Source organism: Polyodon spathula, chromosome 44 (genome assembly GCF_017654505.1).
Source record: "Polyodon spathula isolate WHYD16114869_AA chromosome 44, ASM1765450v1, whole genome shotgun sequence".
In the NCBI taxonomy this organism is placed as follows: Eukaryota; Metazoa; Chordata; class Actinopteri; order Acipenseriformes; family Polyodontidae; genus Polyodon; species Polyodon spathula.
This window is the reverse complement of record NC_054577.1, coordinates 1,894,593-1,909,909: the sequence shown is the minus strand read 5'-3', so window position 1 is coordinate 1,909,909 and position 15,317 is coordinate 1,894,593. Positions and strand designations below refer to the sequence as shown.

The 15,317-nt window shown below is 47.3% G+C and overlaps 2 protein-coding genes across 4 annotated transcripts in view; one reads left to right on the top strand and one right to left on the bottom strand.

The window, feature by feature from the left end:
* The first annotated feature begins 27 nt into the window (after window positions 1–27).
* LOC121305576 (guanine nucleotide-binding protein G(I)/G(S)/G(T) subunit beta-2) lies at window positions 28–14,925 on the top strand. Of its 3 annotated transcripts, XM_041237249.1 has the most exons (11): window positions 28–140; window positions 4,967–5,003; window positions 9,386–9,498; window positions 9,872–9,910; window positions 10,667–10,773; window positions 11,310–11,373; window positions 12,460–12,622; window positions 13,088–13,154; window positions 13,331–13,532; window positions 13,849–14,065; window positions 14,762–14,925. In XM_041237249.1, exons 3-11 carry the CDS (start codon window positions 9,442–9,444, stop codon window positions 14,866–14,868), a joined length of 1,023 nt encoding a protein of 340 aa, XP_041093183.1. In that variant the 5' UTR covers window positions 28–140; window positions 4,967–5,003; window positions 9,386–9,441; the 3' UTR covers window positions 14,869–14,925. The 3 variants fall into 3 exon arrangements, with proteins under 3 accessions (XP_041093183.1, XP_041093182.1, XP_041093181.1); XM_041237248.1 differs by lacking the exon at window positions 4,967–5,003 and having other exon boundaries at window positions 37–140; XM_041237247.1 differs by lacking the exon at window positions 28–140 and having other exon boundaries at window positions 4,775–5,003.
* The window catches only part of slc12a9 (solute carrier family 12 member 9), a 33,399-nt gene continuing 19,838 nt past the window's right edge, over window positions 1,757–15,317 (bottom strand). The window contains exon 15 of the transcript XR_005948101.1: window positions 1,757–2,249. The gene's annotated coding sequence lies outside the window, so the exon portion shown is untranslated. The remainder of the gene's footprint in view (window positions 2,250–15,317) is intronic.

Below are 15,317 nucleotides of genomic sequence, written 5' to 3'. Positions count from 1 at the left end.
GGCAGTGTCTCTCTGCTAGCCGAGGAAGGAGAAGTGCTTGCAATTCAATCTGTGGAGAGAGAAGCGGCGATCCGGTTCAGGGAGCGACGATTACACCCTGCAGCTGGGGGAGAAAGTCGGGGGTACCCTTGCTTGATAAGGTAGAGACTGGACGTTTATTTAATTGATTGTAATTTGTTTAATGAAAACGTTTATGTATAGTTGGGGGCGGGTAATTATTTTTTTGGGTGCAGTGGGTGTTGGTTGCTGACTGCAATAGCGGTACTGTAGGGTAATCGCTCTTGTTTTAGGTTTTACAGCGTCCGGTTTGCCTTGTGTTTTTAAAATTAAATATCGCTGGTAACCTTTTTTCATTTGCCACCGACGTCATTTGGTCAGCTACACACACACACACACACACACACACACACACACACACGAAACATGTGATCCTAACGGAGCGTGTGATCCTAACCGTCACCTTCATCTTTCCAGATATGCGCTTTGTCTCTCTTCGTTGTACAGCAGCTGTAATGCCGCGGAGTGTCCAGCAGGTGGCGAGCACTACTATACAATGCATGTGTTCGTGTTTTTGTAGTGACGCTTTGGACGTATGCATTTCTAACGCAGGTGCAGTGAGTTTATTTACCAGACCTCTCTGTGCTTTACCAGACCTTTCTGTGCTTTACAATGCTTCCCTATGCTTTACCACACCTCTCTGTGCTTTACAATGCTTCCCTATGCTTTACCAGACCTCTCTGTGCTTTACAATGCTTCCCTATGCTTTACCACACCTCTCTGTGCTTTACAATGCTTCCCTATGCTTTACCAGACCTCTCTGTGCTTTACAATGCTTCCCTATGCTTTACCAGACCTCTCTGTGCTTTACAATGCTTCCCTATGCTTTACCAGACCTCTCTGTGCTTTACAATGCTTCCCTATGCTTTACCACACCTCTCTGTGCTTTACAATGCTTCCCTATGCTTTACCAGACCTCTCTGTGCTTTACAATGCTTCCCTATGCTTTACCAGACCTCTCTGTGCTTTACAATGCTTCCCTATGCTTTACCAGACCTCTCTGTGCTTTACAATGCTTCCCTATGCTTTACCAGACCTCTCTGTGCTTTACAATGCTTCCCTATGCTTTACCACACCTCTCTGTGCTTTACAATGCTTCAATGAGAGAGAGAGAGAGCAGAGCACATCACATCTTCCACAATCAGGGACTGGACCAGAACAGGAAACAGATGGGCCAGTACCAAAACAATAGCCCTTTCTTCCTGTTTCCTGTCGGTCACAGGAAGCGGAGGGAGAGTGCGCGCTGGCCGAAGCGGAGTGCAAACCCCCATTCCTCTGCTTTTGCATGTTTCAGTCTGTAAGGTGAGACACTGGAAATGCTCCAAGTTACCTTCGATCTCTGTTAGAGACACTGAGCTCCACTTGTGCGCTCACCCCCTGTCTTTTATTAATGAGCAGATGCTTTTATCCAGAGCGACTCACAGAGACCAGGGGGGTGAACTCTAAATCATCAACAACCGCTGCTGCTGCTGCAGAGTCTCTTCCAATAGGACCTCGTTTGTTTTACATCTGAAGGACGGAGCACAAGGAGGTGAAGTGACTCGCTCAGGGTCACACACACACACACACACACACACACACACACACACACACACACACACACACACACACACACAGGGAGTCAGTGGCTGAGCTGCGATTTGAACCTCCTGGTATCGAGCCCGCCCCCCGGCCCCAGGCTGCGATTGATGGCATTTACTGAGCAGGGAGTCTGGGCCTGTCGGGGTCACTGAATTATTCACAGAGGCTGGAGACAAGGCTGGGGAGAGCGGGGACGATGCCAGCCTACACTTCCACACTTGCAACCACTGCAGATCTTTGGTCAAAATAGTTCTATTCGTGATCATCGTCTAATTTATTAACGATTTCAATAAATGGTGCAGGCGGTTCATTTCAGAAACACACGAGGTAGACGTTTGAGGAGTTGTTTTCCTAATTACAGCACAAAGCAGTCTAACATTTCCACCCGTCACGAGAGCCCGTTCTTTCTATATTCCTGATTACTGAGCTGAAAATTGAAATTCTCCCACCCCGAGGTGTTTTCGTGCAGGCAGGTATATAAAGGAGATCAGCGACACATCTTGAGCTGCTAGATTTGCACACTGCTGTCCATACCCAGACTGAACCTGGTAGACAATGCAGCCTTTTAGAACTGGAACAGAACCTCAGAACTGGCTCGGGGTTCTCAGAACCTCAGAACTGGCTCGGGGTTCTGGAGGGGCTCTGATAGATTTGCACACGTCTCTCTCGCTCTGTGTAAGCATGTGAGTGGATGAGAGCAGTGTTAGTCTGCCTGTATGAACAGGTCCTGTCTGAATACTCAAGAACCAGCCACTATTAACTGCTTCCCAAAGCCTGTGTTACACTGGGGGCCGCTAATAGGCTGTTGCTAGGCAACCCAGCCTCCCTTACTTTCCCTAATAAGCCCTGCTGAATAACTTTGGCAGGTGGAACATACCACTGAACAGCTAGCCGCAGGGGGGAGGGCACCTCTGTCATTCAACAACAGGCTCCCCCCCCCAACCCAGAAGAGTTTAAAACGCCCCCACATTCATACAAAGAGGAAGGGTTAAATGTACATTTTTGTATATTGCAGTGTGTCTAGGTGACCTGGCTTTTTCCCATCCCTGCGTGCCATGCGTATATTAGGAGATGGAAGTCCTACTCCCACTGCACAGCAGATTGATCGAGTTCTTGGTTTTTAAATTAATAATAAGACACACCTGAGCTCGTTACCTCGACACACTGCGGGGCTAATCAAGCTGGTAGTAAATCCTGGACTGGGTGACCCTGCTATGCAAGAGGAGGCTTGTCTGCGCCCCTGCGTGACAGTAGCCTGCTGCCTCCTCCGTGTCCATTCTCCTGAAAGGGAATGGCAGGCAGGGCCCTGGCTTCTAAAGGGTTAAAAGAACGACTTCCTGTTTTCGGCTTCATCCCTGGCCTTTCGCTTCCTGTTTCGAGAGTCTTGCTAAATGAACGATTTTGTTTCGTTTTTTTTTTTTTTTTTTTTTTTTAAAGTTCGTGTCACCGCGCTGCAGGGATGGAAAGGAGGCAGTGCGGTCCAATGGTTAAAGTCCAAGGCTGGTCCCCGGTTCAAATCCCTCCTCTGCCACTGACTGGGTCGCTGTGTGTGACCCTGAGCGAGTCTCTTCACCTCCTTGTGCTCAGCGGATGAGATGTTAAATCAATCTCCTATTGGAAGTGACTCTGAATATAATGACTCTGAACTGCCCCCCCCCCCTCCCCTCCCAAGAGAAAGGAGGCTCCCTCCAGTCCAGGGCAGGCTTGAGGCACAGAGACTGAACTGCTCCCTCCCTCCCTCACCCCCCTAAGAGAGAAAGGAGGCTCCCTCCAGTCCAGGGCAGGCTTGAGGCACTGAGACTGAACTGCTCCCTCCCTCCCTCACCCCCCTAAGAGAAAGGGGGCTCCCTCCAGTCCAGGGCAGGCTTGAGGCACAGAGACTGAACTGCTCCCTCCCTCCCTCACCCCCCTGAGAGAAAGGGGGCTCCCTCCAGTCCAGGGCAGGCTTGAGGCACGGAGACTGAACTGCTCCCTCCCTCCCTCACCCCCCTGAGAGAAAGGGGGCTCCCTCCAGTCCAGGGCAGGCTTGAGGCAGGGAGACTGAACTGCTCCCTCCCTCCCTCCCTCACCCCCCTGAGAGAAAGGGGGCTCCCTCCAGTCCAGGGCAGGCTTGAGGCAGGGAGACTGAACTGCTCCCTCCCTCCCCCTCCCCCCCCCTGAGAGAAAGAAGGCATTTTTCAGTTATTATTGTAAAAGGTGTGTTTTTATATGTGTAGTAAGAATTTATAAAGATATATTCATAACACGGGCAGGAAATGGCAGCAGGGCCGCTCGACGACCACGTGACTCGGCTCCGGGACCGTTCCACTTTACCAGAAAACGCGGGGGGGTGAGGGCCGCCGCTATTTATCAAAATTAGGTAATAAAATAAACACAACGAACAGAAATGCTGAAAAACACGCAATTAAAAACAATAAAAATTAACACGTTGCCCCCCCACCCCCCCCCCGTGCCGTGGCAACGGGGTAACCCGTCGTTACACTCAAGCCGTCGTGTCGATAGCCCCGTTTTGAGGGAGGAGGCGGGGGTGTCCTGGTAATGGTACAGTCTAGGGCAATGGGTGCGGTGCAGAAGCGACAGACAGAGCAAGCGAATTAAATATCGCTTTTATCATAAAACTAGAAACCTTTATTATTATTATTATTATTATTATTATTATCGCCAGCGCATTTCTATACAGTATATACATATATGGATGTATAACAAAAAAACCAAAACAAATGGTTTTGTTTTATGTATACTTTTTTTTTGTTTCAAAGCCGGCGTTGTAGTTTATTTATTTATTTATTTATTTATTTATTTGGTGCGTCTGTTTTTTTTTTTTTTTTTTTTTTTAAATACAACACGAAGAAATTAATAAAAAAAAAAAAAAAAAAAAAAAAACAGCAAAACCCTCGCTCAGCCCCGGAAAACACGGCAGCAAAATAAATAATTTCCTTCTTCTTCGCCACGTTTTATTTTGGTCGCTCAGAAACCTTTTCCACAGGTGTCTTTATTATTATTATTATTATTATTATTATTATTATTATTATTATTATTAATAATAATATTATTATAATACAAATGTATTCCTAAAGAGGATTTTGTCGTAACAACAGCAAACCCGGGGGGGGAGTGGGGGGGGGGCTGGCCCCCACAAAACGGCTTTAAAAATAACATTTTAAAAATATATATGAATATTTGGTAGGATTAAGGGGGGCGGGGGAGGGGGCGCGCCGGTGATTTTCCCGAGACCGCTTCCAAACTACTTCCAAAACGAAGAAGAAAAAACAAAACAAAACACAGAAAATATTTTTTTTTTTTTTCTTTCTTTCTCCCCAACAACAAGGACTAACAGAAGTGCCGAGACGAGAAGTTTCTAAAAGGTGGGTACATGCATTTATATAAAGCAACATTCGCGCAATGCGTGCAACACAACATGCATAAATACACACACAACATGCATAAATACACACACAACATGCATAAATACACACACACATACAGCCACACACACATACAGCATGCATGCAAAATTGATTTTAAAAGGCACCTTTGTCTATCTGTATTTATATATCTCACATTTGTGTTTGGGGAACCGAGGGAGAGCAAGCTATCGATAATATATCGTGTAATGGATTTGCAAAAGTCAGTTGGACGTTTTATCGTCTCTGTTTTGCCAGCGAAGGTTCTGTAAAGGAAAGTGTGTGTTTGTGTGTTTGTGTTTGTGTGTATAATCAGGTGTTTAGCGCAGTCTCTGGCTATTTAAACTGCTGTAGGATCCATTTTCTATTGCTCTGAACAAGGTCTGCTGTTCTAGCAAGCGCTGCTCCAATTTATAGGCGTGCAGAACCAGCAGCTGCAGATTTCAGCGCAAACGAAACAATAAAAATACGTTTATTTCTTTATTTTTTTTATTCATTTTTTAATGCATCTCACAGCGACCTAAGACGAGGCTGCAATGTGTAGCGTCTTTGGGCTCGTTGTTAAAATGGTCGAGCTTTTTGGGCTCGGCATTGAAGAGCACAGGGCTGTGAAAGAGACCGCTGGTTTGATATCCCTCTGTTTTTTTTTTTTTTTTTTTTTTTTTTTTGGGGGGGGGGGGGGGGGTTAGTGTATCAATGATTGTGACTAGCATCAATCAATAGTTAAACGCGTCTGGTGTTCAAATGCAATTTTTAATCTTTCTCAACCAGTGCGTGGTTTGAGTGACGTTAGAATACCTGTTAAAATAAATGTATTTATTTATTTTTATGGTGCCTTAACATATCTCAAAAGGGTGGGTGCAATTCTTAATAAAAATATAAAAATACCCCCCGCCCCCCCACCGCCGTGCGTTTTGTTTTCACTTGACGCAAAATACGTGGGTGCGCCGGGAAGTGCATCCTACAGTCCTTTTTTTTTTATTTTAATTGTTTAAGTTGTTTTTGATCAAGTAAAAAATCTGTTTTTGTTTAGCAACTAAATATTCGTGGAGCATCGGACATCCCAGATAGCGCTAGTATTATTATTAGCTAGTATTTATTTAACACAAGTTTTGAATAGCGCACGTACACACTGACACCCACACTAAGGTGCGGTTCAGCCCTTCTTTCCAAACGGAGCGGTGTGTGTTTTGACAGCGCTGTGCTCCCGCAGGTCTGCCCTCCCTCCCCTGTGCCTCCCTAATACACCCTCAAACTGCAGCCTAATTGAGAGTCTCCAACCACAGGAGAAGCGGAGGCATTAATATCCCTGGTTTACATTTCCATTAGCGCTGTGCGCTCCACCTGTTAACTCCAGGCCCTGCTAATGGTTTCCTTTGTGCCATGGGGATGGTTAGTAATTGCCAAACCTGCCCTGAAAAAGGTGAACAGTCTGTGCCTGTCTGCGGTGTTTTGTATCTGTATTGCATGGGGAGTGCCACTGCTCCTGTTTCACTGCAGACAGACAAGAGGGGAGAGCCTCCCTCCCTCCCAGTCCCTCCCAGCTCATCGTCGAGCTAGAGCCACACTGCCTCCCTCCCTCCCAGTCCCTCCTCAGCTCCACTAGAGCCACACTGCTCCCTCCCTCCCAGTCCCTCCTCAGCTCCACTAGAGCCACACTGCTTCCCTCCCTCCCAGTCCCTCCTCAGCTCCACTAGAGCCCACTGCTTCCCACACTGCTTCCCTCCCTCCCAGTCCCTCCTCAGCTCCACTAGAGCCACACTGCTTCCCTCCCTCCCAGTCCCTCCTCAGCTCCACTAGAGCCACACTGCTTCCCTCCCTCCCAGTCCCTCCTCAGCTCCACTAGAGCCACACTGCTTCCCTCCCTCCCAGTCCCTCCTCAGCTCCGCTAGAGCCACACTGCTTCCCTCCCTCCCAGTCCCTCCTCAGCTCCACTAGAGCCACACTGCTTCCCTCCCTCCCAGTCCCTCCTCAGCTCCTAGAGCCACACTGCTTCCCTCCCTCCCAGTCCCTCCCACACTAGAGCCACACTGCTTCCCTCCCTCCCAGTCCCTCCTCAGCTCCACTAGAGCCACACTGCTTCCCTCCCTCCCAGTCCCTCCTCAGCTCCACTAGAGCCACACTGCTTCCCTCCCTCCCAGTCCCTCCTCAGCTCCACTAGAGCCACACTGCTTCCCTCCCTCCCAGTCCCTCCTCAGCTCCACTAGAGCCACACTGCTTCCCTCCCTCCCAGTCCCTCCTCAGCTCCACTAGAGCCACACTGCTTCCCTCCCTCCCAGTCCCTCCTCAGCTCCACTAGAGCCACACTGCTTCCCTCCCTCCCAGTCCCTCCTCAGCTCCACTAGAGCCACACTGCTTCCCTCCCTCCCAGTCCCTCCTCAGCTCCACTAGAGCCACACTGCTTCCCTCCCTCCCAGTCCCTCCTCAGCTCCACTAGAGCCACACTGCCTCCAGCTCTCTTACATAATAATAGTTAGTCTTATTCTGCTCTGTTCTCTTGCACTGGTAACGGACTGCCATGCAAATAGGCTACCGATAGGATCTGAGTTTGTGTGGAGGAACGAAGGCTGCAGTTACTGGAAACACAAGCCTATGCAAATCTCCGAGCACAGTTCTACAATTGCGCCTCGGATTTGAATGCCCCTTTTGCAGCGACCGCTGCTTTTGCGTACAGATTTGCATGCAGACTGTCAGCCTGACTGCTGTCTTAGCTGATACAGGGATGGGGATAAGACTCACAATTTGCACAGCAGTGTGATCCAGTCCTGGTTTCACTGTGAGTTTAATAATCAGGCACACCTGAGCTTGTTGCCTGGCCACACTGTGGGGCTCATCAAGCTGGTAGCAGTAAAACCTGGACTGGATCACACTGCGGACTCTGGAAAGATTCCTGTACAAAGCAACAGAAAAAGTATTTCATGGGGGGGGGGGTTTAATACTGAATTCTAAACATTTATTATTTTCTCCCACGTTACCAATGCTGTAGTGTGTAGGTACTAATTATTATTTTAATTTTAAATTTTATTTATGTCATTATTATTAGTATTATTATTATTTAGGGCTGCCAGGGAGTCGATCAAAATAATAATAATAATAATAATAATAATGAAATCCCACAAAAATAACTGTTGGTGACTTTTCAGGGTTGTTTTGAAAAAGCGGTAACTGGGCGGAATCAACAGGAAGTGGAAGTGAGAGAACATCTAGTCTTGTACAGGGTGGTGCCCTCTGTGTGTGTGTGTGTGTGTGTGTGTGTGTGTGTGTGTGTGTGTGTCAGTGTGTGTGCCTCTGTGTGTGTCAGTCTGTCTGTCTGTCTCAGTGTGTGTGTGTGTGTGTGTGTGTGTCTGTGCGTGTGTCACAGTGTGTGCGTGTGTGTCTGTCTGTCTCAGTGTGTGTGTGTGTGTCACTGTGTGTGTGTGTGCGTGTGTGTCTGTCTGTCTCAGTGTGTGTGTGTGTGTGTCTGTGTGTGTGTGTGTGTGTGTGTGTGTGTGTGTGTGTCTGTGTGTGTGCGTTAGTGTCACAGTGTGTGTGTGTGTGTCTGTCTGTCTCTGTGTGTGTCTGTCTGTCTGTCTCGGTGTGTGTGCGTCAGTGTGTGTGTCAGTGTCACAGTGTGTGCGTGTGTGTCTGTCTGTCTCAGTGTGTGTGTGTGTGTCTGTGTGTGTGCGTCACTGTCACAGTGTGTGCGTGTGTGTCTGTCTGTCTCAGTGTGTGTGTGTGTGTGTGTGTGTCTGTCTCAGTGTTTGTGTGTGTCTGTGTGTGTGTGTATCTGTGTGTGTGTGTGTCTGTCTGTCTCTGTGTGTGTGTGTCTGTCTGTCTGTCTCGGTGTGTGTGCGTCAGTGTGTGTGTCAGTGTCACAGTGTGTGTCTGTGTGTGTGTGTGTGTGTGTGTGTGTGTGTGTGTGAGCGCGCATCAAAATTTGTTTTTTTTTTCTTAGTTTCTGATCTTTTTGCTTTTGAACACCCAAGCCCTCAAACAGGATGTGTCGTGTGATGATGTCATGTTGTTTTGACATGCTGTGTACCTTCAGGGCTGCTTCAACGCACATTGAGATACAAATGAGCCAGGAAATAAGATTCACCATTGCGTAGCGGTTAGCTAGACACACTGGGGGCTGATCAAGCTGGCAGTAAAACCTGGACTGGGTGACACCTATGTGATGGCACATTTCAAACCCTGTTTCACGCATCCCATTGCAAAAACAAGAAAGCTAGCATTATTTTCAAGTCAGGGACAGATAAGTCCCTTGTGTCTTAAAGGGCAGAGTGCGTCTGTTTTTTGAGTTCCGAGGGCCCGTGACACGTCGCTGACAGTAGCCCCGCCTCCTTTTTTTTTTTTTTTTCCAGGTTTCTGATTGGCTGAGCGGCGGTGGGATCAGGGCGCCAGCTTCGAATTCGGGACAATGAGTGAACTGGAGCAGCTTCGCCAAGAGGCAGAGCAACTGCGAAACCAGATCCGGGTACAAGAGTCTAACACCTTGCCCCCTCTCAGTTCAAATCCCGGCTCAGCCACTGACTCCCTGTGTGTGTGTGTGTGTGTGTGTGTGTGTGTGTGTGTGACCCTGAGCAAGTCACTGAACCACCTTCTGCTCCGAGAGAGACTGCATAGACAGAGACGGACAGAGAGAGAGACTTCATTTCTCGTTGCCTTGTTTTCTGAAGCAGCTGAAATGAACGAAGATGTTTCTGGATGTTGTCTGTGAGAGAGAGAGCGGTCGCTGTGTGTTTTGGGGCCGCGTTTCTGATTTTGTTGTTGTTTTTGGCCCCCGATCTCTTGTGCGATTTGAGCTCTGGTCCGGAGTCACATTTTTCTTTTTGTTTTTGTTGCCGTAGGATGCCAGGAAAGCATGTGGAGACTCCACTTTGACCCAGGTGAGCGACTCTGTGACTAACATCCTGGCATTTAGAGGAACCGCTGACAAGCCCAGCCCGCTGACCCCTTTACCCCAGGAGACTCACACAGGTGTCACATGGCAGCGCAGGGTTACAATGCAAGCTTCATATTGAAACACAGTGTAGTTTACACTCAGTGCAAATAATAACACTGCTAGAATATGAACTGGGATGCCGTGTATAATAATAACACTGCTAGAATATGAACTGGGATGCTGTGTATAATAATAACACTGCTAGAATATGAACTGGGATGCTGTGTATAATAATAACACTGCTAGAATATGAACTGGGATGCTGTGTATAATAATAACACTGCTAGAATATGAACTGGGATGCTGTGTATAATAATAACACTGCTAGAATATGAACTGGGATGCTGTGTATAATAATAACACTGCTAGAATATGAACTGGGATGCTGTGTATAATAATAACACTGCTAGAATATGAACTGGGATGCTGTGTATAATAATAACACTGCTAGAATATGAACTGGGATGCTGTGTATAATAATAACACTGCTAGAATATGAACTGGGATGCTGTGTATAATAATAACACTGCTAGAATATGAACTGGGATGCTGTGTATAATAATAACACTGCTAGAATATGAACTGGGATGCAGCCAGTTAGGGTTACAGTGAGTTATATCTGCAGGGATGTTATTAGCAGTACAAGGGTAGGGCAGACTTGATAGATAAATCTTTGTGTTTTTGGGCCCCCCCCCCCCAGATCACGGCTGGTTTGGACCCCGTGGGCAGAATTCAGATGAGAACACGACGCACCCTAAGGGGTCACCTGGCCAAAATCTACGCCATGCACTGGGGAACAGACTCCAGGTACAGGACGCCCCCGCCCCGCCCCGCCCCGCCACGACACACAGCTTCCCTCTGATTCATACACATCTACAGCTATGCACAAACGCTTTGAATGAACTGATTCTGCTGGCTATGACTACAGCTCCCAGCATGCACCTGCAGCAGTGGTGAGGCATGCTGGGAGCTGTAGTTTCTAATGCCGTGGTCTTGTCTGAACAACGATACAGACCTCTCGTAAGATACATCATGTGCAGCTTTGATGTGCATTAATGTATTGAATTACACACCAGCACTTTGTATTTCTCCATAGAACGAAAAGCTGACAAAAATGTGACATTTTGAAATCTAACATGAAATGCTTCTGCACTGCTGTTACGGCTTCCTGTAGACTTTGTTTGTTTTTTTTGTTTTTTTTAAACTATAACATTTTGTAGTTTCTTTTGATTACGTGATGTTGAGTAAGATCTCTCTCTCTCTCTCTCTCTCTCTCTCTCTCTCTCTCTCTCTCTCTCTCTCTCTCTCTCTCGCTCTCTCGCTCTCCCTCTCTCCCTCTCCAGGTTGTTAGTCAGTGCCTCTCAGGATGGTAAGCTAATCATCTGGGACAGCCATACCACAAATAAGGTAACGTTCCTCTTGCTGCAGTTTGCTTTACAGCAGTGTGGTCCAGTCCTGGTTTTACTGTGAGTTTAATAAGAAGACACACCTAAGCTTGTTAAACGTAGACACACTGTGGGACTAATCAAGCTGCTAGTAAAACCTGGACTGGGCGACATTGCTGTGCAGCATGATAGCAGATAATAGCAGCATAATACATGAAATAGTGCATTAAATACAGTGGAAAGTGCAGAATACAGGATAGCAGCACAATACATGAAATAGTGCATTAAATACAGTGGAAAGAGCAGAATACAGGATAGCAGCAGAATACATGAAATAGTGCATTAAATACAGTGGAAAGAGCAGAATACAGGATAGCAGCACAATACATGAAATAGTGCATTAAATACAGTGGAAAGAGCAGAATACAGGATGGCAGCATAATACATGAAATAGTGCATTAAATACAGTGGAAAGAGCAGAATACAGGATGGCAGCATAATACATGAAATAGTGCATTAAATACAGTGGAAAGAGCAGAATACAGGATAGCAGCAGAATACATGAAATAGTGCATTAAATACAGTGGAAAGAGCAGAATACAGGATAGCAGCATAATACATGAAATAGTGCATTAAATACAGTGGAAAGAGCAGAATACAGGATAGCAGCAGAATACATGAAATAGTGCATTAAATACAGTGGAAAGAGCAGAATACAGGATAGCAGCATAATACATGAAATAGTGCATTAAATACAGTGGAAAGAGCAGAATACAGGATAGCAGCACAATACATGAAATAGTGCATTAAATACAGTGGAAAGTGCAGAATACAGGATAGCAGCACAATACATGAAATAGTGCATTAAATACAGTGGAAAGAGCAGAATACAGGATAGCAGCATAATACATGAAATAGTGCATTAAATACAGTGGAAAGAGCAGAATACAGGATAGCAGCATAATACATGAAATATTGCATTAAATACAGTGGAAAGAGCAGAATACAGGATGACAGCATAATACATGAAATAGTGCATTAAATACAGTGGGTCTGTGATGTACTGAAGGTCGTCTTGCCCCCCCAAACCCCCCCAAACCCCCCCCAGGTCCACGCAATCCCTCTGCGGTCGTCGTGGGTGATGACGTGTGCGTACGCCCCCTCGGGCAACTATGTGGCGTGTGGAGGACTGGATAACATCTGCTCCATCTACAGCCTGAAGACCAGGGAGGGCAATGTGAGGGTGAGCAGGGAGCTCCCGGGACATACAGGTGAGTCTGGAACCCAGCCTAGAACCCAGGTCTAGAACTGGCACATTACCCGGCCTAGAACCCAGCCCAGAACCCAGGTCTGGAACCAGCCCATAACCCTGCCCATAACCCAGCCCATAACCTAGGTCTTGAACTGGCACATAACCCGGGTCTGGAACCCAGCCTAGAACCCGGTTCCAGAACTGACACATTACCCGGTCTGGAACCGGCCTAGAACCCAGGTCTAGAACCGGCACATAGCCCAGGTCTGGAACCAGCCTAGAACCCAACCCATAACCTAGGTCTTGAACTGGCACATAACCCGGGTCTGGAACCAGCCTAGAACCCATCCCAGAACCAGTGGCTGTGTAGTCATTGATGACGCATGTTGCTGAATGGTTTCCATTAACAATGCAACAGCTGGTTTAGTAACTGCCTCTGATTTTTCAAGCTGTCTTCATCTGTTTGTGTTTTTCTGTCCCGCAGGGTATCTGTCTTGCTGTCGTTTCCTGGATGACAATCAAATCATTACCAGCTCGGGGGACACTACCTGGTACGTGCACCCCCCCCACACTGCAGCTCCCCCTCCCGCACTGAGAACACACCCCCACATCTGTAACTCTACACTCTAGCTGATTTAGCGATCAAAGTAACTCCTGTCTGTGTGTGTGTGTGCGCGTGTCTCTGTGTGTGTGTGTGTGTGTGTGCGTGTGTCTCTGTCGTTTGCAGTGCGCTGTGGGACATCGAGACAGGCCAGCAGAGCACCACGTTCACAGGGCACAGTGGGGACGTCATGAGCCTGTCCCTGTCCCCCGACTTCAAGACCTTCATCTCGGGGGCTTGCGACGCCTCCATCAAACTCTGGGACATTCGGGACAGCATGTGCCGTCAGACCTTCACCGGACACGAGTCAGACATCAACGCAGTCTGCGTGAGTGGAGAGAGAGAGAGACTGCATACAGAGAGAGAGAATCACTTCATACAGATCAGAGTCTGCATCCAGAGAGACACACTTCATACAGATCAGAGAGAGAGAGAGAGACTGTATACAGAGAGAAAGAATCACTTCATACAGATCAGAGTCTGCATCCAGAGAGACACACTTCATACAGATCAGAGAAAGAGAGAGAGAGACTGCATAGAGAGGATAGAGAGACTGCATACAGAAAGGTGTTAACCCATAGAAGGGGGAGGCTTCATATGTACGGTTTTTGCATTGTAACAGTCTGCCTCTCCTCCCCGCGCAGTTCTTCCCGAACGGGAGCGCGTTTGCGACGGGCTCGGACGACGCCACGTGCCGCCTGTTTGACCTGCGCGCCGATCAGGAGCTCATGATGTACTCCCACGACAACATCATCTGCGGGATCACGTCCGTCTCCTTCTCCAAGAGCGGCCGCCTGCTGCTGGCAGGATACGACGACTTCAACTGCAACCTGTGGGACTGCATGAAGGGGGACCGCGCCGGTAGGGACCCCCGCAGACCCCCCAGGAACCCCTTGCTGGTCTATATAGAATGAACTCCCTCAGCTTCATAGAGTCCAGTGAAAGCTGCTGAATAATGTTCCCTTGTTAACATATTGAATTGCACCCCCTCTATATAGAATGAACTCCCTCAGCTTCATAGAGTCCAGTGAAAGCTGCTGAATAATGTTCCCTTGTTAACATATTGAATTGCACCCCCTCTATATAGAATGAACTCCCTCAGCTTCATAGAGTCCAGTGAAAGCTGCTGAATGATGTTCCCTTGTTAACATATTGAATTCCACCCCCTCTATATAGAATGAACTGATTCAGCTTCATAGAGTCCAGTGAAAGCTGCTGAATAATGTTCCCTTGTTAACATATTGAATTGCACCCCCTCTATATAGAATGAACTCCCTCAGCTTCATAGAGTCCAGTGAAAGCTGCTGAATAATGTTCCCTTGTTAACATATTGAATTGCACCCCCTCTATATAGAATGAACTCCCTCAGCTTCATAGAGTCCAGTGAAAGCTGCTGAATAATGTTCCCTTGTTAACATATTGAATTGCACCCCCTCTACATAGAATGAGTGCAATACAATAAGTATTTTTATATATATTTTTTTAATATAGAGCCCTTCCTTTTTGAAGTTTGTAAACAGAACCCTTCTCTGTCTGACGCTGTTTTTCTTGTTTCAGGGGTGCTGGCCGGTCACGACAACAGAGTCAGCTGTTTGGGGGTCACTGATGATGGGATGGCTGTGGCTACTGGATCGTGGGACAGTTTTCTGAAAATCTGGAATTAAGAAAGGAAGAGGCGGGGCGTGCGAATGCACACACACAGACACACGCGTGCACACACACTGACACAGACAAGCACACACACACACCTACAGAGACAAGCACGCAGACACAGCATACAGACACGCACTCAAATTAACCAGAGAACCTTCTCACCCCACTTTCTCTGAACAAAAAAAAGAGGAAGAGTCTGAACAGGTGAGGCTTTGAGGGGGGGGGGGGCGGGGGATGTCTGAACAAGGAACAGAACCCCCCCCTCCATCCCTCCCTCCCACCACTGGAAAAAAAGATAAAATAGATCATTTCACTTTGTCAGTTGAAAAACAGGTGATTTATTATTTTTTTTTGGGTGGGGGGTGGGTCTTGTTTTTTTATATATAAAGAAATTTGAAGTTTTAAAAAAAAAAAAGTGTCACCACTTTTCAGTCAAGCGGGGGGGGGGGGGGGGGGGGGG

Excerpts from the sequence above, each read along its gene's own strand:
- LOC121305576 (XM_041237249.1), top strand. The coding sequence starts at position 9,442 with ATGAGTGAACTGGAGCAGCTTCGCCAAGAGGCAGAGCAACTGCGAAAC. Across the intron at positions 9,911-10,666 it reads GAGACTCCACTTTGACCCAG|ATCACGGCTGGTTTGGACCC; the intron begins GTGAGCGACTCT and ends CCCCCCCCCCAG. Across the intron at positions 14,066-14,761 it reads CATGAAGGGGGACCGCGCCG|GGGTGCTGGCCGGTCACGAC; the intron begins GTAGGGACCCCC and ends TTCTTGTTTCAG.